We start from the raw sequence: 22,500 nt of genomic DNA, 5'->3' as shown, positions 1-22,500 counted from the left end.
AATCAGCCAAAGCGAGGGAAAACTTCAGCATAACACATGAAATCAAACGATGACTGCAAAGTCACTGATGTAAAAGACAGGACAGAATCTAATCAAAACATCATAAAGGCATAAATAAAACACATTATAAACACACATCATATTTTCTCTCAGCATCAGAAAACACAGCTAAGCGTTTTATTTATATATATAAAGTCTTTCTTGTGTTTTCACCCGGCTGATTTCCTGCTGTCTCTCGCTCCAAACTTTCTCCTGCTCCTGCAGTTTGACTGACAGCTTCACTGACTCCGCCCTTTCCCGCTCCAACTGTCCAATCAGCTCAGCAGACGCTGCCTTCTCCTGATCCAGCTGACCAATCAGATCAGCTTTCACGGTCAAGAAGTCCTTCTCCAACCTGAGCACATCAACATCACGTCCAGAAAACATGCCTCCGAACACAGACAGCAGCATCATAATAATACTCACTTATTTTCATATTATATTTTATGTTACAGTTAGGGTTGTCAGTCGATTAAAAATGTTGCTGTAACTAACTACATGATGTGTTGAATTATTCGTCTAATTTTTTGCAAATTACATGTAGCTGTGAAATTGTGTTGTATTGAAGATGGCGTGCAGGTCTGGGCACAGGTTGTTTTTTTTCTATAACTAATCAACCCTTAATCAACCCTAACTAAGTCCAGACTCAGTACCCAGCAAATTCAGTTACAGTGTTTTGCAACCATATGGACAGGAAGAGTTAAATAAACTAATCGCTAAGTCTAAATCTGCCACATGTGTATTAGATAACTAAATTTCTGAAAGATATATTACAGCAGCTGTTGAACCTCTTCTAAATATTATTAACTCCTCCCTATCGTTAGGTCACGCAAACCCATTCAAATTAGCAATTATTAAGCCTATGATCAAAAAACCACAACTTGATCCTAATGAACTATCTAATTACAGACCGATATCAAATCTCCCATTTATATCAAAAATATTAGAAAAAGTTGTGTCAGCGCAGCTATGCTCCTTCTTAAAGATGAATGATGTCTATGAGGAGTTTCAGTCAGGTTTTAGACACATATAATAGCACAGAAACCGCATTAGTTAAAATCACTAATGACCTCTCTTATCCTCCGACCGAGGCTCGTCTCGCTTACTCGCTTTATTGGATCTCACTGCTGCATTTGCACCATAGATCATAATATTCTCCTGAGCGTTTAAACACCGCTGGTGTACAGGGACAGGCGTTAAATTGGTTTAAATCATACCTATCAGACTGTTATCAATTGTAGATATAAACGGAGACCGCTCTAGTATAATGCCTGTAAAGTGTGGTGTGCCTCAAGGATCAGTTCTAGGCCCTTACTGTTCTCTATATACATGCTGCCCCTGGGGAACATTATTAGAAAGCACAGGTAAATTTCCACTGTTATGCAGATGACACACAGCTATACATTTCATCTAAGCCTGATAAGTTATCAGAAATGTCTAAATTAACAGAGTGTGTTAAAGACATAAAAGACTGGATGACAGAAATTTTCTTCTATTAAACTCTAATAAAACAGAGGTGCTTCTTATCGGACCAAATTCATGTTTACAGCAAATTTCTGAGCTCAAACTACAATTAGATGGATGTGATATAAACGTTATTCCGACAGTTAAAGACTTGGGTGTGACCTGTCCTTCAACACCATATCACTCATGTTACAAAATCTGCCTACTTTCATCTTAGAAATATTGCTAAACTCAGACACATGCTCTCTCTCTCAGATGCAGAAAAGCTAGTTCATGCATTCATGACATCTAGACTGGATTACTGTAATGCGCTGCTCGCTGGTTGTCCAGCATCTTCAGAGTTAGTGCAGAACGAGCCACCGAGTTCTTACCAGGACAAGGAGATATGATCATATAACCAGATCCTCCTGCACTGATTTCAGAATTGATTATAAAGTACTGTTACTGACCTACAAGGTGGTTTAGCATTTATCTGCCAGCCTTCTGTCAAGCTACAACCCGTCACGCTCTTTAAGATCTCAAAACAGGGCTCCTGGTAGTTCCTCGTACAAAGTCTACTAAAGGTGGTCGACCTTTTCACATGTAGGAATAACCTTCCTGCAATGTTCCAGACACACTCTCTCAGTTTAAGTCTAGGCTAAAGACATATCTTTTTAGCAAAGCATACTGTACACATAAACATGCTACAGTACATCGTGATTCCCAAGAGTATGAATGGCCGCTACTCTAATTATCCTTTTGACCTCGAGATGTACATCCCGAGATCTAGACCGAGAGTGGACCCAGTGAGAGATGAGAGAGAGAGAGAAAACTCAGTCTGGACTAATTCTATCTTGGACTTTCTGCATTGTAACTCATCCTGCTGTTTTGTAATGCATCCTGTTGTGTGTGAGATGTCTGAGATTTGCTTTTGAATAATTTGCTTTTGAAGCTGAGCCATTGTAAAAGATACAAATAAACTTGAATTGAATTAATTAAGTTAATGTGCTTATAATATGCATTATATTATATAATCAAGCATATCAGCATGTTAGAATTCTTTCTGAAGGATCACATGAGATCCAGAAAATTCAGATGAGCTCTTACTGTGTGTGTTTGAGGCCTGTGTCGCGTGACCTGTCTCTCTCGTGATCGTACGCTCTCTCCAGCTCTCCACACTTCTGCTTAAGGAGCTCCAGACGTGAGGAGACCTCAGTGTGACTGTTCTTCTCCACCTCCAGAGCCTCCTCCAGATCCCTCACCCTCATCTACACACACACACACACACACACACACACACACACACACACACACAGAGATCAGCTGCGGTCTGACTGAGAGTGTATGTACATAAAACACACCTGTGGTACCTGGATGATCTCAGAGCTGAATTTAGACTGAAGGTGTGCGGCACGCTCCGACTCCACACTCTGCTCCAGAACCTTCACCTTCTGTAGAGCAGCCTGCACACACACACACACACACACACACACACACACACACACACACACAGAGAGAGAGAGAGAGAGAGAGAGAGAGAGAGAGAGAGAGAGAGAGAGAGAGAGAGAGAGAGAGAGAGAGAGAGAGAGAGAGAGAGAGAGAGAGAGAGAGAGAGAGACAGAGAGAGAGAGAGAGAGAGAGAGAGAGAGAGAGAGAGAGAGAGAGAGAGAGAGAGAGAGAGAGAGAGAGAGAGAGAGAGAGAGAGAGAGAGAGAGAGAGAGAGAGAGAGACAGAGAGAGAGAGAGAGAGAGAGAGAGACAGAGAGAGAGAGAGAGAGAGAGAGAGAGAGAGAGAGAGAGAGAGAGAGAGAGAGAGAGAGAGAGAGAGAGAGAGAGAGAGAGAGAGAGAGAGAGAGAGAGAGAGAGAGAGAGAGAGAGAGAGAGAGAGAGAGAGAGAGAGAGAGAGAGAGAGAGAGAGAGAGAGAGAGAGAGAGAGAGAGAGAGAGAGAGAGAGAGAGAGAGAGAGAGAGAGAGAGAGAGAGAGAGAGAGAGAGAGAGAGAGAGAGAGAGAGAGAGAGAGAGAGAGAGAGAGAGAGAGAGAGAGAGAGAGAGAGAGAGAGAGAGAGAGAGAGAGAGAGAGAGAGAGAGAGAGAGAGAGAGAGAGAGAGAGAGAGAGAGAGAGAGAGAGAGAGAGAGAGAGAGAGAGAGAGAGAGAGAGAGAGAGAGAGAGAGAGAGAGAGAGAGAGAGAGAGAGAGAGAGAGAGAGAGAGAAAGAGAGAGAGAGACACACACACACACAGAGACACACACACACACAAAGCGAGACACACACACACACAGTTATGTTTAACTACTTTATGAATCATTTTAATTAAATACTGCTTCATACGGGTTGTAAAATTTAAGATTAAGTTAAAAAAATTATATATATATATATATTTGCGAGAGTGAGTTTTAAGCTCTGGCCGCCCAGTGTCTTTTGGGATTCTGTATATGCTCAGATTTTAGAAGTTGTGTAGTGTATTCCAGCCTTAATATACTGACCATCAAAACACACACACACACACACCTGAGACACACACACACCTCCAGATCAGAGCGCAGTCTCTCCTCTCTCTCTGTGCTGCGGGTCAGATCTGCTGATTTGTGTCTCAGTTTCTCGGTGTTTTTCTCTCTGTCTCTCTTCAGTCTCTCCATTTCACATTTTAGCTTCTGTAGAGTGTCGTTCTGCTCCTGTTCACAAGTTCAAACGCTTCTGGTCAATACAATTGTGTTTAATTGTGAACACTTTCACAGACAGATCTGCACCTGTATCAGTGTCTGTAGTTGGCTCTTATCCGTCTGCAGCTGGTCGTTCTCAGTGTTTGCGCTCAGCAGCAGGCGGTCTCTCTCGTGCAGCTCCGTGTGGAGGCCCTTAAGATCGTCTTCACATGCCTGCTGCGTTATTTCTAAAGATCTCTGTAGATCTGATACCCTCTGATGCAGCTCCAAGCTGAGGACTAACACACACACACACACACACACACACACACACACACACACACACACACACACACACACACACACACACACACACACACACACACACACACACACACACACACACACACACAATACACACACACACACACACACAGTCAATATCAGACTACAGTCATTCCCACACAAACACTGAATAATGCTTCCATTATGATAAAGGTCTCTCAAACGACCAAACTAAATTAATTTTTATTTACTGCAGCTTGTGATTTGGTGAAATATCTCTGCATTTGTATAATTAGCAGAAGTCAGGAGACTAGAGGTCTGTGACACACACACACTCTCTCACACACACACTCTCACACACGCATGCCCTCTCTCACACACACACATGCGTACTCTCACACACACACTCCTGAGAGTGCACACGAGTGCGCAGCGTTTGTGTGTGAGAGGTAGGTGGTGGTGTGTGTGTGTGTGTGTGTGTGAAAATCTGTGTGTGTGAGAGATAGAGTGAGCGTGTGTGTGAGGAGTGTGGCACTCACACACACGCACTCTCACACACGCTCATTCTCACACACGCACACACTCACACACACACACGCGCACTCACACACACACACACACACACACACACACACACACACGCTCACTCTCTCTCTCACACACACACACACACGCACACACTCACACACGCACACTTTTTCACACACACACGCTCACTCTCTCTCTCACACACACATGCGCACTCTCACACACACTCTCTCACACACGCGCACTCTCTCACACACACACGCGCACACTCACACACACGCGCACTCTCACACACACACGCGCTCTCACACACACACACACACGCTCACTCTCACACACACACACGCTCACTCTCTCTCTCACACACTCACACACACGCGCACTCTCACACACACACACACGCTCCACTCTCTCACACATGCGCACTCACACACACACACGCGCTCTCACACACACACACACACACGCGCTCTCACACACACACGCGCTCTCTCACACACACGCGCGCTCTCACACACACGCGCTCACACTCTCACACACACACTCACACACACACGCACGCGCACTCTCACACACACACGCGCGCACTCTCACACACGCGCACACTCTCACACACACGCGCACACTCTCACACACACGCGCGCACTCTCACACACACACGCACGCGCACTCTCACACACACACACAGCACTCTCACACACGCGCACTCTCACACACACACACGCGCACTCTCACACACACAAACGGGCACTCTCACACACAAACGGGCACTCTCTCACACACGCGGGCACTCACGCGCGCACTCTCACACACACGCATGCAGTATCTCACACACTCATCCACACTTTCTCACACACACACTCATGCAAACACACAATCGCACACATAATCTCTGTCTCAGACCCGCGTCCTCTCACACACCGTCCAGTCTGTGGTTGTCTTTCCTCAGCTCGTTCATCTTCTCCTCAGTGTTCCTCCTCTCTGCCGCTGCGTCTCTCCTCACCACAGCGTTGTTGTACTCCATCGTCTGCCGCTGCGCCTCTCCACGCTCCACCTGCGCTCGCAAGCGCGCCAGCTGCGCCTCGTACAGCGCCACCTGCAGGACACAGCACACGCTCGCTCTCAGACCTGTCTTTACAGTACGGTGCAAAGATCAAGGAATCAATGGCGGATGGAGGATCTGCTTTTCAAGCTAAACTAGAGAAAATTAACATGTTCGTATTCTTGTGCGGAAAAAAACCATGCAAGCACAGTCAACAACAGCAAGTCTACAAGTAGAGCATTGTGGACACTCACTATTTGTACACTCGATAATTTTTTACGCTGGTCTTATTATACACTAACAGTCAATGGATTTTGAACAGTAAGATTTTTAATGTTTTTTTTTTTTTTTAAGTCTCTTCCGCTCTGCAAGATTGCATTTACTTAATAGAAAGTGCAGTAAAAACAGAAAAAACTAATATTTAAAAGAAGTCATATATTTTTAAATATATTAAATTTTATTCCAAAGCTAAAGCTATTTTAGAAGTAACAAATACTCTGCAAAAATTATTGTTGACATCCATTTTGATTCATTTGCACACTATTTTCCACTTTACAATTGGATCATATTTAATTAAAAATATAATATAATGACTCAAGAAGACTAGTAAAAATTGTTGGTATTACTTTGAATTGTGGGATCCAGTAAGTTCACGGTTCATTTCTCAAGGTACGAATGAACTGATCAAATGTAAACTTTCACATGTCCCTTTAAATAAAAGCGTCTGCCGAATGCACGTGTTTGTACATCAATCAGCCACCTGACTGACAGCATGACGCACCTCTTCATTGTGCTTGGAGGTGAAATCCAGCTTCTCGTTCTCCAGCTGGTTAATTTTCCACCTCAGCTCAGCAGCGAGCGTGAAATCCTCAGCGTCCCGCCTGTCTCGCCGCAGACCATCGAGCTCGTCCTTGAGCCTGTAAACGCACCAAACGGGTCATAAACGTGCATCTTAACGTGCAAGGAACACGTAAGAGGGTCTGAGAGGGACCTGCTGATCTCCTCCTGTGCGCTCTGTGTGGCCCTCGGGGTGGAAACAGGGTCTTTACGCCTGAGCCGGCTGCCCCGGCGTGGACGAGCGGCGGGAGGTTCTGTGGGCATGAGGCCGATGGGACGCTACGCTTCTGTCAAACAGTAGACTCATTATGAACAAATATCACTCTGTACCACAAAAGCAGTCGCAATAATTGTTTTTTTTACTGAAATCAATATACCATTTAAACTGAATAACTACTGATGTCTGGTTTGTTAGGACTTGCAACTATCTAAAAAAAAAAAGTCTAAATATTTCAGAAAATCACCTTTAAAGTTGTTCAAATGAAGTAGCAAACTATTATTATTATATAAAGATTTGATATCTTTACGATAGGAAATGTACAAAATATAGTTATGTAACATGATCCTTACTTAACATCTTAATAGTTTTTGACATAAAGAGAGAAATAGAACATTTCGACTATATGCACATGCAACATTTATGTATTAGTTTTGTGCTCCATATATGAAGGTAATACTTATTATTGTTTTAAGCAAATTTACCATGTTACATACTTTCTGAAGGTTTAATATTTTACACACACACACATATATATATATATATATATATATATATATATATATATATATATATATATATATATATATATATTGAGAAGCGTTACATTATTTATGGGATCATAAAATGCATTATACAAGACATAAATAATGCAAGACATAAATAATGCATTAATGCAAAGTGTTCAAGTAAAAACGGTCTGAAGTCTTTAACAAAATAAAAGAATGTGTGAAATGGATTTACAATGATCTTTTGTTAGAGGGAAGGAAAAACAAAGCACTGTAATTTTACCTCAGACAAAAACGGTTTAGAGACGAATTTAAATCCGGCTGAGTTTGACAGTCCGACTTAAACTGGGTTTTAAATAGCCTATACGTAGCTTATTAACACAATAAATAACGTTATGCTCTATAGAATCTAATCGGACTTGATGAAATTCACGTTGTTTGTTCCTAAAAGCGATAAACAGTTAATTAAAAACAACATGAGTGAAAGTAAACGCCGGCTTACCGTTTAAATGCCCGTGGCGCTCGTACATCGGGGTTTGGAGAAATATCGACGCAAAATGAATTAAAAACATTTAAATCCGTGTTATTGTAAAACTCCTTCAGCGTCTGTTTGAATCTGACGCCATATTTCCTCCCCCGCCCTCACCATGACAACAACCACAAGCGAAAACAGCGCGAAATATTCCTCAAAACATTTACCGCTCTTTACTTTTAACTAACGCGAATACTTTCTTTTAAAATCTAGTTAAAATACTAAACAAAAGTTTAAAATGTTTTAAACGTTTTTATTTTGCCGCTTCCTTCAGCGAAATCTTAACTATTTAACGACCGATGTCGACAAACAGTGACGCAATTTAGCTTTTTATATTACGAATATAATTTTACACTCGCTAAAACTTACATAATAACTCAAATAATTAGTAATTTAGCTTAATATTGCAAAGAAACCTGTTATTAATTATATTTTGGGTTATTACAAATCCGCCCGCCCCCCTCTCTCAGAAGTGGTACATTCCTCAGTCGCGCTGAGCGGGAGGCGGACCAAACTATTCCACCGGCGCCGAGGGGAGACACACATTCTCATGCAGCTCTTCAAGTGCTTTCATTCATTGCGTATTAATATTTTTAATTCTCGTGTTTTCCGTTTTGTTTTTAAATCTGCGCGTTTGCACAGTGGTCTCTGAGTGAGTAGGTATGCAGAAGGGAGTGAAGGTGAGTTTTTACACGCACAGTTTGCCTGTGCTAGCCTGAGCTAGCCAAACACGGCTATCGTTATTTTATTTACTTAAGTGTCGGTAGCAATGAACTTATAATAAAAGCGTGTTATTGTTTAACAGAAGCAAATTGGTAAGCATAAGGTTGATTCCGTGAATGTAAGTGACGTGTCTGTGTGTCCAGTGTTTTGTTTATTGTTTGTGTTGGTGGCACGCCAGCCAGTGTTGTTTTTTTTTATTAATTAACCCTTTATTTTCTCAGATGAAGATAGCACCTGATCAGACCACGGATGGGTTTATTCCAGGGGACGTAGTGTTTGCTAAGATGAAGGGCTATCCTTTCTGGCCCGCCAGGGTGAGGACATTTATATACAGCAGATATAAGGCACACTGTAAATGAGGCCAATTAAAATCTGACTGGTTTTTATGTCACTTAGATTGGTGAAGGAAGAGCCCCCAAAAATAAGATCCCCATCTTCTTTTATGGAACACACTCGACGTGAGTAAACTCACACACACACACACACACACACACACACACACACACACACACACACACACACACACACACCCCTAAGTCATTGATCTATTATCTGATGTGAGTTTTATTCTGTTTCTTTCTGGAGTCCAGTGTTCATTTTAGTGCCATTGAGTTATTATTACAGTCGTTTTTAACTTGAGTTAAAGTTTTAGTAGTTTTTTAGTAGTAGTAGTTATTTCAGTGCATTAACTTAAACTACATAAAACATGTGGAATGTTTAAAATAGTTTTAGTTTAGTTCACTGTAATAAACCTGACTCTAACTCAGCTTACTGTCACTATTTTACTGTATGTGATGAAATGCATCCAAAATGAGAAACGCATGTATTGCGTATTTGGTTTTTTTGTTTTGTTCTTCACTTTATTTGTGCAAATCATAGTAAGTATTAGCGCGAAAGTTCCCGAAGAGTCGCAGTCGTTCATTCACAAATGCGTGCGTGCATTTAGAGCAGCATTTTTGTTTGGTTACGGTATAAAAGTCTTGATCAAGAACAGTTTTTATGGTGTTACAGCTTGCAACAGAGAGAAAAGAGTGAAACAAACTAAAAAATGTATATTGACGTGTCATGCACGAACTGATTAAACGTTTACGGTACATCGAATGCAATGCAAATAATTTTTAAAAAGCCATTTACCGCGTGCATAAATGTAAAATGCGTGCATGTTGGCGCAGTATTTATTGCGTTTTGAACGCCGTCGTCTTCTCTGCTTTTCCAGAACGTTCCTCTTCCCCAAAGACGTTGTCCCCTACTGGCCAAACAAAGAGAAGTACGGCCGGCCAATCAAACGGGGCGGCTTCGAGGAGGGCATGTGGGAGATCGAGAACAACCCGGGTGTGGGCCTCAGAGGTCAAAAGGTCAGCGTTAACGGATACCTTTATTAACGACGAACAAAAATCTCGGTGCTGTTATGGCGAAAACAAACTTTTAAACACCAGTTTGCTGAATCAGACTTACATTTATTGAAGTATTTCACCCAGAAAATAAAATCTTTAGCAAATCTGGAGAAATGCATCACTCAGGAATGGATGTGAATGGGTGCCGTCAGAACGGGAGTCCAAACAGCTGACGAAAACATTACAATAAGGCAAAAGATGACACATAAAAGTCCCCAATAACTTGAATGTTAACGTGAGCTGACGGGAGATGTTATAAAAGTGCTTTTTGTGTTTGCGACAGAAAGCAGCGCTGGAGAAACGACTGTCAGAGAGTCGACTGAAACCGAAAGACCGGACGAAGAAAAAGAAGAAGAAGAAGAAGAAGGAGGAGGAGGAGGAGGAGGAGGAGGAGGAAGCAGAAAATCAGAGCGGAGCCAAGAACCAGACGCCTCGTAAGAGAGAGCCTCCGGTGAAGAGCAGCACCGAGCCGGCAGACGATAAGACCACCGCCACCAGATCCACTCGCTCCAGGGATTCGACGGAGGAGGCCGCCGCCCAGAAGAGGAGGGTCTTACCGTCCGGGAGGATCGTATTCTCTCGCCGGGCGACCGCCGCGAAGACGCTTTCAGCTCGCAGGAAACACGCGCTGAACAGAAAGATCGTTTCTAACGCCAAGAAGCGGAGAGACGCTCGCGGCCTCAAGCAGGTTTGTGCTTTAGTTCGTTTCCAAGAACGCAAACGTACGGATATTACAAATAGTTTTTTGCCGTTCTCTCCATTTGATGGACTCCTATGACTGATCCTAGCCAAAGAAGAAGGGTTTTATCTAGAGAAAACGATTGGTTGTTTTCTGTTATACAGTTTTTAACCTCAAGTCCTGATTCTGTCTGGCTCTGGTGGATTATCTTCACCTTTACGCTTTGCTTTTTGCGTTCGGCCTCAATACGACGGAAAATGGCCGTCTCTGGGCTTTTGTAATGGATTATGTTGTTCTGTGCTGTAACCGTGCAGCCGCCGAGGACGACGCGGTCTTCTGCCGACCTGACCCTGACCTCGGACCGGACCCCTGCCGCGCCGCTGAAGAGGAGACGCTCCCGAACGGACCCCGACGCCCGCGTCCCTCTCCCTGAGACGGACAGCTCCCGCCCAGCAGGTCAGCTCGGGTCTTTTAGTCGTGAAATCTGTTTATTGGGCGCCGCTCGTTTAATTTCACGAATCGTTTTAAAGCTGCAATACAGCAGACGTGTAGAAGATTAAATTATTATTCTATCACACGTTCAAGTTTAAAATCATATTCTTGCCTAACGCTAACCGAAATATTCCATTTATAATTACGTGTTTTGTTTTTTTGCAATCTCATTTTTTTTTGTTTACGTTTTAGTAATCAAACGTCTAATGAACAGCAACCTTGAAATTGATGTTTTTTCTGTTTTTATTTTGTTTTAGATTCTGTCTTAAGTTAAATAGCGTTTCAGGAATCGCGAAGTACGTTTAATTATGAAACGCGTACAATTAACAAAACGTTGTACGTTTAAGAAAATTTCATCGCACGACCCTCACGTCTCTGTTTTAATTTGGATCCGTTTTGCAATTGTAAGGGTTTATTTAAATTTTTTATATTATATTTAAATTTTGTTTCGGTTTTGATGTTAAAATAAAGTGTGTATATATATATATATATATATATATATATATATATATATATATATATATATATATATATATATATATATATATATATATATATATATATAAACTTAAGCTATTAAAATTAAAGTATTATATATTAAGTAATATATATTAAGTATAAAAAAAAAAAAAAAATATATATATATATATATATATATATATATATATATATATATATATATATATATATATATATATATATATTAATATTAAGTAAAAAAATATATATGTATTGGTATTAAAATTAAGTAAAAATAAATATATATATATATATATATATATATATATATATATATATATATATATATATATATATATATATATATATATATATATATATATATATATTCAAAAGCATGTTTAATCCATTTCAGGTACTTTACAATTTTTTTCAAATTCCTTTTTAATTATGTTACATATGTAATCAAATCTATTTTAATTAGTAGTATTAACCGATCAGATTTTCCTCAGATTCTGTGTGGTTGAATTATGTATTTCTATAGTAATTTATTTCAGTCATAATTTCTACGGATCAGTTTAATCTTTTGTTGTAACACTGACAGGGTTTTGAGTGATTCTGAGCAATAATATCATTCACTTTTCAGTCTAATCAGTTTCTTTGTGCTATGTTTCCTGCTCAGTGTTCAGGAAATAAGTTCCATTACAGAAGAGAAGTGCTTAAAGCTGTTATCTGGAGTTTGGATTATAACGTAGAGTGGTTATTATATCCGTGAAAAGCCGTTTATCTGATCAGAGCTGCTGGGTTTACAGACTCCAAGAGGAAACGGCTGACGGAGGAGCAAACGCCGGCTCCAGAAGAACCACGAGACGAGTCTGAACGGACCGAGGCGAGCGAGGAGAGGAAAGCAGCGGATGAAGAGGAGAGAGCGGACGAGAGCGCCGTGGAGACGTCTGTCTGTGTCTCTCAGAGGAGCAGGATCCTGGCCGAGAAGAGGCAGAGCGTGCTGAAGTCTCTGCAGGGACTGGTGACCTCCACCAGAGGAAAGACGCAGAGCGGCGCCGAGGAGCCGCTGAAACCCCCCGAGAGGGGCCCCGGGGCCCGGAGCCCCGTCGAGCCCGCGGCCGAGGAAGAGGAGGAGGATCCGGAGCAGAACGGAGAACCCGATAAGACCGAGTGAGTGAGACTTACAGCAAACACGCAGAACCCTTAAAGGAACAGTTCACTCTCCCTGTGTAATACCGTAGGGTTTTTTCACACTATGGAGGTCGATGGTGACCCAAAACGGCCCCGATCTGTTCAATGAATCATTTCTCCAAAGCCCTCCGGCGATCGGGCGATTTCTTTTGAAGCAGTGTTTGTGAGATTTCAACGCTCCAAAAACAGCACCTAGTGCTGAAGAATTAGGTTTTTTGTTTTATTCAGACAAAGACGATAAGACTAACTATGAAGTGGGTGGGAATCATTTTTGTCAACATGAAACTGTTTGGGATTCATTTCAAAAACGACTCGATTCATTGATTCAGAGCCATTATTTTGTCTCAAGATGCAACGTAGTAACCTGTGTGTGTGTCTGTCTGTGTGTGTGTGTGTCTGTCTGTCTGTGTGTGTGTCTGTGTGTGTGTGTGTCTGTGTGTCTGTGTGTGTGTGTGTGTGTCTGTGTGTGTGTGTGTGTGTGTGTGTCTGTGTGTGTGTGTGTCTCTGTGTGTGTGTGTGTGTGTGTGTGTGTGTGTGTGTGTGTGTGTGTGTGTGTGTGTGTGTGTGTGTGTGTGTGTGTGTGTGTGTGTGTGTGTGTGTGTGTGTGTGTGTGTGTGTCTGTGTGTGTGTGTGTGTGTGTGTGTGTGTGTGTGTGTGTGTGTCTGTGTGTGTGTCTCTGTGTGTGTGTGTGTGTGTGTGTGTGTGTGTGTGTGTGTGTGTGTGTGTGTGTGTGTGTGTGTGTGTGTGTGTGTGTGTGTGTGTCTGTGTGTGTGTGTGTGTGTGTGTCTCTCTGTGTCTCTGTGTGTGTGTCACTGTTTGAGAGGGATCTGTCACTTTCAATAGTTAGCAATTACAGCTAATATCATTTAGAATATTGTTATTGTATTCATTGTTATGTTAATTTTATTTATTTTAAATATATATTTTATTGTAAAATTGTATGTGTGTGTGATATATATTTATATATATATGTATTTATTTATTTTTGTATATGTTGTTGTTATTGTAATAGTTGATCATATAGCAATCAAATGTATGGCTGTTCTAGTTTTGTATTATATTTGTGTAGTTATCAGCGTGGGTGTAGTCTTTAATGGAGTGTGTTTCTACAGACAGCAGAACAACAGCAGCAGCAGAGAGGAAGAGCACAAAGGTGAGACACACACACATCACACTCAAAGACACTGAATCATCGTGTGTGTGTGTGTGTGTGTGTGTCTCTAACTCTGTGTGTGTGTGTGTGTTTCAGCTCACTCTCTCTCCGTCACAGACTCTTTGCTCTACCGGCTGCACGGAGACATCAGGATCTCGATGACCCTCGAGAATCCAGTAAGAACCCGTTTCATATCATTTCTGTCGTGCGTCTCGTGTTCGGTGTCGTGATCCTCTGTCGTTGTGTGTGTCTCCGGCAGGATGTCAGTAAGTGTTTACTGGCTCTGGACGAGCTGAGCACCGTCCCGGTCTCGTCCCGAAACATTCAGAACCACAGCGAGCTCATCGACACGCTCAGAAAGGTGCGTATAGACGCTTGTTTTGTGGGCGGAGCCTGTCTGGTGGCAGAAAATGAGTAGCAGTCTATGAAAGCCGTGCAATAAAAGAGGTAAATTGAGTTTATAATTCTGACTATAATATATGCAAAATGCAGAAATGGTTTGCATCCCATCCCAATTCAAAAAGTTCTCATTCCATGGATTTTACCCGTTTTCCTCCACCTGTGACCCGTGGGTTTCTGTCACCACAGAGCAAGCGACGTCTACCCCAGACTGGTCTATATGTGAAGATGCATTCATGCTCGTGTGTGTGTGTGTGTGTGTGTGTGTGTGTGTGTGTGTGTGTGGATAGATGCGATGGTTTCGAGGCAGCGAGGCGATCATGTTTAAAGCATCCATGTTATATCATCGCTTTAAAAACATCTACCTCATCGGAGACGCTGATGAGACTCTGAGTCAGGAGTACATCAACACACTGCAGGAGGAGAGAGAGACGGACAACGGAGCAGGTGACACACACTCACACACACACACACACACACACACGCTCTCACACACACACACACAGACACACACACGCTCTCACACACACACACAGACACACACACGCTCACACACACACACACACACACAGACACACACACGCTCACACACACACACACACACGCTCGCTCACACACACACACACGCTCTCACACACACTCACACACACACACAGACAATCATTCATTCTCTTATCAAAAATATTGATCTTTATCTTAATCTTTGTATAATGTATGTTTGTAAGTATTGTTAATTGAAATATGAAATAATATACTATTATTATTATTATTATTATTACTACTACTGTTAACTAAACTTTAAATTATTTTAATATTTTTATTTAAAAATGTAAATGTGAAGTTATAAAAAAGTTATAAAAACGTAATAAATTATAATTTAGAAATGTAATAAGTTCTAATATAATTTAAAAATGTATTTAAAAACATTTATTAAAATAAAACATTTAAATAAAAATAATACTAATAAAAATTAAGATTGTCAAATCTAATTTTATTCGTTTTTAACAACCTTTTATTGTCTTGCTAACAAAACATTTTTCATGTTTTTTTTTTTTTTTTGTTTTTTTTAAGTATTTTGATTGAGTTATGATTACGTTTGATTAATATTAGTATTTAATCTATTCATAATAAAGTCTAGTGAATTATTCCTGTGGGTAGATTTGATGCTCTGTCTCTGTCTGTTCAGCTGTCAGTCCGACGAGCGTCTTCGAAGAAACCCGAGACACGAAACAAGCGCCTCGAACCACTGAACACGTGCCTCACAGGTATGACATCATCGTCCTCGTCGCCATAGAGACCATCTCTACAGTATCTCATCCTCGTGTTAAAGGAGTAGCTCACGCAAAACGTCCTCCATTTGAGGATCAGGAGGAGCGTGTGTCTTCATCAGATCTGGAGAGATGCGTCTCAGCAGTGGAAGCGAATGGGTGCCGTCAGAACGAGAGCCTGATAAAATCATCACAATAATCCACAGCTTCGGTTCACATCCGCAGGGGATTCATGTGTGAGTCTGGAGCCAACAATAAACCGAATGGCACAACGATTAATTAACAAATGTTTCTTTTATGCTCAAAAATCATTAGCATTTTAAAAAGTTATTTCGTACCATAAACGGATCAAAGCTTCACTTATTAATATGCATTGCTAAGAACTTTATTCTGACCACTTAAAAGGTGATTTTTCTCAATATTTAGATTTTTATTATTTTTTTTAATCCATAGATTCCAGATTTTCTAACAGTATCTCAGACAGGTGTTGTCCGACCGATCCTGACAAACCAGACGTCAAAGGAAGGATTATTTATTCAGCGTTCAGATAACCTCAATATGAAAGACACAATCCATAATAACCAGGTGATCTGGTCTTTCTATCAGACTCTCGTTCTGACGGCACCCATTCACTTCCATCTCTCAGACGCTGATGCGGAGACACGTTTCGTCTTTTCACGTTTAATAGACCGGTTTTTGTTGTCGTCTGACTCGTTTCAGAGGTCTGTTTTTTTATTTATTTTGTTTCCAGCGCGGACAGGAGCTGACGCGAGGAAACCGCCGGCGTTTTTTTATTGTTTTGTTATCCTAAAATCAGGCTTTTTATCTGCTGCTGGAGAGTTTTATCTGGCCGCGGTTGCAGTTATTTATTCAGGCTGATGAGAAGAGGCCGTCCAGTGCTCGTCTGGGATCTCCACACCAGGTTTTCCGGTCATAGATGAAACCTAATGCCATGAAGACAGTGTTTTAGTTCTTGGATACTTCAGTGCGGTGCAGAAGACGAGGGAGAGACTCTAATGGAGGTCAGAAGCGGCGATGTTCCTCCTGTCGGTCCTTCATCAAGCGCTTTCTCTCGTGAGGCCGATGCCGACTGACCGGATGCAGCCTTCTCTTTCGTCACGGAGCATTAAGTCACATCAGCGGTGAAGCAGACTCGAGGGAAATCTGCCTAAATGTTGTCTGAAATGTAGTTGGGCGCCTCCCGGAGCGAGGCTTGTTCTCTGTTCTGTTCGTGAGATGTGACTCGATCATGTACTTTAAACCCCAGCATTAAAATGTTAAACGGTGTGTTTTATACACAGGGCAGCTACGTTATGTTCATGCAGTGACTCTGAGGAAAACACTCGTTCACACACACACACACACACACACACACACACACACACACACACACACACACACACACAGTATCTGATCTGAATCCGGTGCTCATACAACAGAAGCTGTCTTTACTGAATTCATTTAGACGTGACCCGTTCTAGCTCAGACGCCCCTAGATTTGTATTCTTACACACCTGCATGTGCTTCATGTGGATACTACAGTGAATATGCATTAAACTGATCTTCAGCACTCCCTGGAGCTGGTGGTGATTTCATGGGCCTCCTAGATGACTTAGAAATCAGCTTACGTGTGTGTGTGTGTGTGTATGCATACATACATATATATACATATACATATATACATATATATATACATACATATATACACATTATATATATACACACATATATATACATAAATACACACACACATATATATATATATATATATATATATATATATATATATATATATATATATATACACATAATTTTTTTTTATGGTGTAACGAAAACAAAGTTTATTACTAAAAAGCATATTTTAAGGATTTCTACACCCCTACAGAAAACTATTGCACAAATGACAAGCATAGATGAACAGCCTCCCACATATAATTACAGGCTATATAAAGACAATAACAGTAGTGTTGAGGTGCACAAATGTAATAATTAATTGCAGAAACGCTTACTGCAGAAGTGAAATACGGATGAATGTTTGAAAGCTGTGGCGGTGTTTGATTAGCAGACCAGACGGAAGTAGATGTTTCTAGGCTACTGTCTCTTTAAGACTAAATGTCGAAATATTATTACCGACACACACGCGGTTTCCTTCATAGTCCGCTGTATCGGTTATGCATACACTGTTTATGTAATAAAATGTTTTCGTAGTTTGTTTTGTCCCTAAATTTTGGAGGGCAGTGCATAGGATATTATATATATATATATAAATTAATATGCACATATTAATACAGTAGTATTCTTACTATTTTATGAATTACCTGAATATTATGTTATACATATAATATATATATATATATATATATATATATATATATATATATATATATATATATATATGCATACTATTCATGTTAAAATTATGACTTTTTTCTCGTGTTACAGCATCCGCAAGTGAGCGCAAATTCCCAAAAGTAGGAACGTCACTATGGCGAAACTCGAGCTTATGAATAATTACGCGACGTGACGACGAAGCGGATGAGGACGGGGCGTGGCTCATGAATATTAATCTGAATGTGACGGCGGTTACAAGACAAGTCAGAAGGAGTCCATTGATATTCATGAGCGATCGTACTAAACCGGTAATTCTGTGTCCGTTTCGCGCAAACCGCCGCGTCAAACGACTCTGAACGACAAACGGCTGCTCGTGCCAAAGCTTCAGGGTGATTAATCGATTAATTGAATACTAAATACGCCGTTTCTGGTCACCAAGGGCGCGCGTGACGCGTCGGTGGGCGTGTCCGGCGAGCCAAACGTCACGCCTTCGTCAGCACGGACAAGCCGAACGCTACCGACGGAGTCCGCCGCGAAGAACCGTCTTCAGCAGCGCACTCGGCGGCGGGGAACCCGGGCGGATCCAGATGCGCGAGTGTTAACGCGGGAAAGCCTTCCGCGCCGATCTCAGGGAATCACGCGCCATGGCTCGGGTCGGGAGCGGAGCGGACGGCGCGGAACCGGAGGAGGTGAGAGCCTGTCGGGTTTCCGTGAGCTCCGAGCCGGACGGTTAATAGCGTGACGGACGCGCTGTTTAGGGAACTCGTTTAGGCGCACTACACGGGGCTATTTTCCTCCTCGACGCGGAAGTCTGTATAGATCTCTTCGTGAACGCGTCGGTCTTGATTTAATTACATATTCACTTGGTGTCGATAACAACGCGCGTGCGTTCAGGTGAGCGTCATTTGCATATTTATGCGGCGGCCGTGACGTCATAAAGGTTAAGCACGACGCGCATCAAATAAAAGCGCTGCTTCGGTGACATTACCACGGTAAAAAAGACGGTGTTAACACGACCCTACGCGTTATATACAGGACCGCTTCACTGGCGTTAAAACTTTTCTTTCCGCTATATGTGTTCGTGTTCACGGCGTTGCCATGGTTACCATCATAATTCACGTTTCGCTGTGATCAGCGTCATAACCGGTGTATCCACGCGACGCTGTTATAGTTATGATAATAACAGTTAAAGAGCTGGATGGGAACTGATTACAAGTAGTCAGATTCCCAAACCAAGAATATGTTTTATTTAATAACAGTCATACTCGGATTACAGTTGCTTTTTTATGGATTTTTTAATGAGCTGTTAGCTTTTTCTCTGGATGAAAGCCGGTTAGAGACGCTCAGCTGGAACGAGTTCAGTCATGTAGATATCGCTTTATTAAATCAGAAGGGCGTGTTTAATTGTAGGCTTCAAAACAAGTGAGCTAAGTAGTGGTCTCTTTAGTAACCCAGGTTACGTTTTGGTGTCATCTGTCATCACTGATGGAGCAGAGTTTGTAAGTAATCCAGCAGCTCAGAGATTCATTTCTTAGCTCAGGGGTTTCCATGGCAACCAGGTGATTCAAGCCTGTCCTGGAGTGTAACCACTTATCCTGAAACACACACACACACACACACACACACACACACAGAGACATACACACACACACACAGAGACATACAGACACAAAGACACGCATACACACACACACACACACAGAGACATACACAGACAGACACACAAACACACACACGGACTCGTAACAGTGCGGTGTGTTTGGGATCATCTGATGAAAGGCTTTTAAAGCATGCTGTTTGTGTGTGTGTGTGTGTGTGTGTCTCTCAGCACTGCATGATGTTTATTTATTGATAAACACCAGAGGCACTGAGTGTGTGTGTGTGTCTGAGTGTGTGTGTGTTTGTGTGTGTGTGTGTGTGTGTGTGCAGCAGCAGATCCAGTTACTCTCACTGACCTTGTGTTTTTTCCACTGCAGATTGCCTGTTGTTGATTGGACACAGATATTACTGTGTGTGTGTGTGTGTGTGTGTGTGTGTGTGTGTGTGTGTGTGTGAGAGCCAGTGATCTGTAGCCTAATGTGTGTAATCCACTTATGCTATTACAACATTACACCACACACACACACACACACACACAGTTGAGCTGTTAAATGCGACTAAGAGCATTTCTGAGTTTTTCAGACCATAACCTGATTCTCGTGACGACAGTCAGCTGTTTCTGAGACGCTGTCTGTATGGTTATTAATGCTCATAAAGCGTCTCATCTGTGCTCTTGATTCCATTCAGTATTAATTATCTTCTCTGTCTATCAGGGGACGCTGAAGCTGTAGATTATACAGGCTAAATTAATCTAATATTAAAAGTGAAATATTCAAATTCAAATTTATTTTATTTCCAGTAACCAAAATGGTTTTAGCTTTAGTTAACAATAATAAAACAATAATGTGTGTGTGTGTGTGTGTGTGTCTGTGTGTGTCTGTGTGTGTCTGTCTGTGTCTGTGTGTGTCTGTGTGTGTGTGTGTGTCTGTGTGTGTGTGTGTGTGTGTGTCTGTCTGTGTGTGTGTGTGTGTGTGTGTGTGTGTGTATGTGTCTGTGTGTGTGTGTGTGTGTGTGTGTGTGTGTGTGTGTCTGTATGTCTCTGTGTGTGTGTGTCTTTGTCTCTGTCTGTGTCTCTGTGTGTGTGTGTGTGTGTGTGTGTGTGTGTGTGTGTGTCTGTGTGTCTGTCTGTGTGTCTGTCTGTGTGTGTGTGTGTCTGTGTGTGTGTGTGTGTCTGTGTGTGTCTGTGTGTGTGTGTGTTTGTGTGTGTCTGTGTGTCTCTCTGTGTGTGTGTGTGTGTGTCTGTGTGTGTGTGTGTCTCTGTGTGTGTGTGTGTGTGTGTCTGTGTGTGTGTCTGTGTGTGTGTGTGTGTGTGTCTGTCTGTGTGTGTGTGTCTGTGTCTGTCTGTGTCTGTCTGTGTGTGTGTCTGTGTGTGTGTCTGTGTGTGTGTGTGTCTGTGTGTGTGTGTGTGTGTGTGTGTGTCTGTGTGTGTGTGTGTGTGTGTGTCTGTGTCTGTGTGTGTGTGTGTGTGTGTGTGTGTGTGTGTGTGTGTGTGTGTGTGTGTGTGTGTGTGTGTGTGTGTGTGTGTGTGTGTCAGACTTCCAGCTTCAGATCATTGTAGTCCTGTACAGTCCTCTAGATCTAATATTTCTTAGTGTTGCAGGTTGTGTTGTAGATGAGGGTGTGTGTGGTTTGCTGTGGTTTGACGGATGCAGTGTGTATTGATGAGGTCCTCATGGAGTGTGTATCAGGGCAGGAGTGTGTGGGATGTATCACAGGGACAGAACATTGTGAAACTGAATGAGACACTAGGTGATTGATGGAGGACGTTCTCTCATCATCTGCAGGGCGTAGAAGGAAAAAGTACTACTGAAGTCATTTCTTGAGGCCAGAAACGATCTGAACTCCTGATAGGTGTGTGTTATTTCCTGTGGAGACGTGCATTTCTCGTTCGGCAGAACCAGAAGAACCAGAAGAACAGCGGACAGATTCTGACTGCGCTTTTATTTATTATTTTAATGTCTATTTTAATTTTATTTATTAGATTATTTAAATGTAATTTAATAATTAAAAATATATATTTAAATGTTTGTCGTCATTTTATTATGATTTTTATTATTATTCTAATTAGCTTTATTTTATGTGTTTTTAAGCCACATGTTGTCTGCAGGACATGTAGGTTCATGCCGTATTTGAACCGTTATAGGCTTTATTTTATGTCTTTATTCACAGCTGAATAGAAAGACGTTGACATGAATCTTTTGTGATGTTATAAAAGTCAGTCCTGATCAGTTTAACGAGTCGTTCGTTTCGGGAGTGAAGGTGTGGAGATGGACGTCCTCATTTAGTTACATAACCACTCTATAAATAGAGAGAGTGTGAAAGACACAGCTGATCTGAACTAGAGCGTGTCACGTGATCACATGACCCCACACACACACACACACACACACAGATACACAGATACACACACACACAGATATACATACACACATACACACACACACACACACACACACACACACACACACACACACACACACACACACACACACACAGATACACACACACATAAACACACACACACACACACACACATACACACACACATAAACACACACACACGTAAACACACACACACACACACACGTATAAACACACACACACAGTAAACACACACACACGTAAACACACACATACACATGCACACACACACACACACAGATACTCACACAGATACACACACATACACATTCTCACTCACACACATAAACACACACACACACACATAAACACAT

At 41.7% G+C, this 22,500-nt stretch overlaps 3 protein-coding genes across 8 annotated transcripts in view; 2 read left to right on the top strand and 1 right to left on the bottom strand.

Annotated features, from left to right (window-relative positions):
• LOC122334545 (coiled-coil domain-containing protein 171) overlaps window positions 1-8,313 on the bottom strand; it is a 20,347-nt gene extending 12,034 nt beyond the window's left edge. For 2 of the 5 annotated variants that reach the window (XM_043232540.1, XM_043232539.1), the window contains exons 1-9: window positions 8,042-8,312; window positions 6,968-7,100; window positions 6,758-6,893; window positions 5,856-6,030; window positions 4,230-4,420; window positions 4,008-4,154; window positions 2,844-2,945; window positions 2,590-2,750; window positions 214-394 (exon numbers count right to left, since the gene is read on the bottom strand). In XM_043232540.1, coding sequence (XP_043088475.1) covers window positions 214-394; window positions 2,590-2,750; window positions 2,844-2,945; window positions 4,008-4,154; window positions 4,230-4,420; window positions 5,856-6,030; window positions 6,758-6,893; window positions 6,968-7,077 — 1,203 coding nt within the window. In that variant the 5' untranslated portion in view covers window positions 7,078-7,100; window positions 8,042-8,312. Of the gene's footprint in view, window positions 1-213; window positions 395-2,589; window positions 2,751-2,843; window positions 2,946-4,007; window positions 4,155-4,229; window positions 4,421-5,855; window positions 6,031-6,757; window positions 6,894-6,967; window positions 7,101-7,822; window positions 8,010-8,041 lie in introns of those variants that run through there. The other 3 variants (XM_043232543.1, XM_043232542.1, XM_043232541.1) reach the window with 3 other exon arrangements.
• Window positions 8,314-8,575: 262 nt separating this feature from the next.
• On the top strand, window positions 8,576-17,405 carry psip1b (PC4 and SFRS1 interacting protein 1b). Of its 2 annotated transcripts, XM_043232546.1 has the most exons (13): window positions 8,577-8,751; window positions 9,016-9,108; window positions 9,191-9,252; window positions 10,011-10,149; window positions 10,472-10,876; window positions 11,182-11,323; window positions 12,631-12,994; window positions 14,128-14,168; window positions 14,265-14,344; window positions 14,428-14,529; window positions 14,858-15,014; window positions 15,754-15,832; window positions 16,587-17,405. In XM_043232546.1, exons 1-13 carry the CDS (start codon window positions 8,734-8,736, stop codon window positions 16,600-16,602), a joined length of 1,698 nt encoding a protein of 565 aa, XP_043088481.1. In that variant the 5' UTR covers window positions 8,577-8,733; the 3' UTR covers window positions 16,603-17,405. The 2 variants fall into 2 exon arrangements, with proteins under 2 accessions (XP_043088482.1, XP_043088481.1); XM_043232547.1 differs by lacking the exons at window positions 15,754-15,832; window positions 16,587-17,405 and having other exon boundaries at window positions 8,576-8,751; window positions 14,428-14,615; window positions 14,858-14,999.
• Window positions 17,406-18,431: 1,026 nt separating this feature from the next.
• The window catches only part of LOC122334571 (tetratricopeptide repeat protein 39B), a 15,756-nt gene continuing 11,687 nt past the window's right edge, over window positions 18,432-22,500 (top strand). Inside the window, exon 1 of the mRNA XM_043232574.1 lies at window positions 18,432-18,855. Within this exon, the coding sequence (XP_043088509.1) occupies window positions 18,811-18,855 (45 nt within the window). The 5' untranslated portion in view covers window positions 18,432-18,810. The remainder of the gene's footprint in view (window positions 18,856-22,500) is intronic.

Source organism: Puntigrus tetrazona, unplaced genomic scaffold (assembly GCF_018831695.1).
Source record: "Puntigrus tetrazona isolate hp1 unplaced genomic scaffold, ASM1883169v1 S000000575, whole genome shotgun sequence".
NCBI classification, from domain to species: Eukaryota; Metazoa; Chordata; class Actinopteri; order Cypriniformes; family Cyprinidae; genus Puntigrus; species Puntigrus tetrazona.
This window is presented reverse-complemented; position numbering and strand designations above follow the sequence as displayed.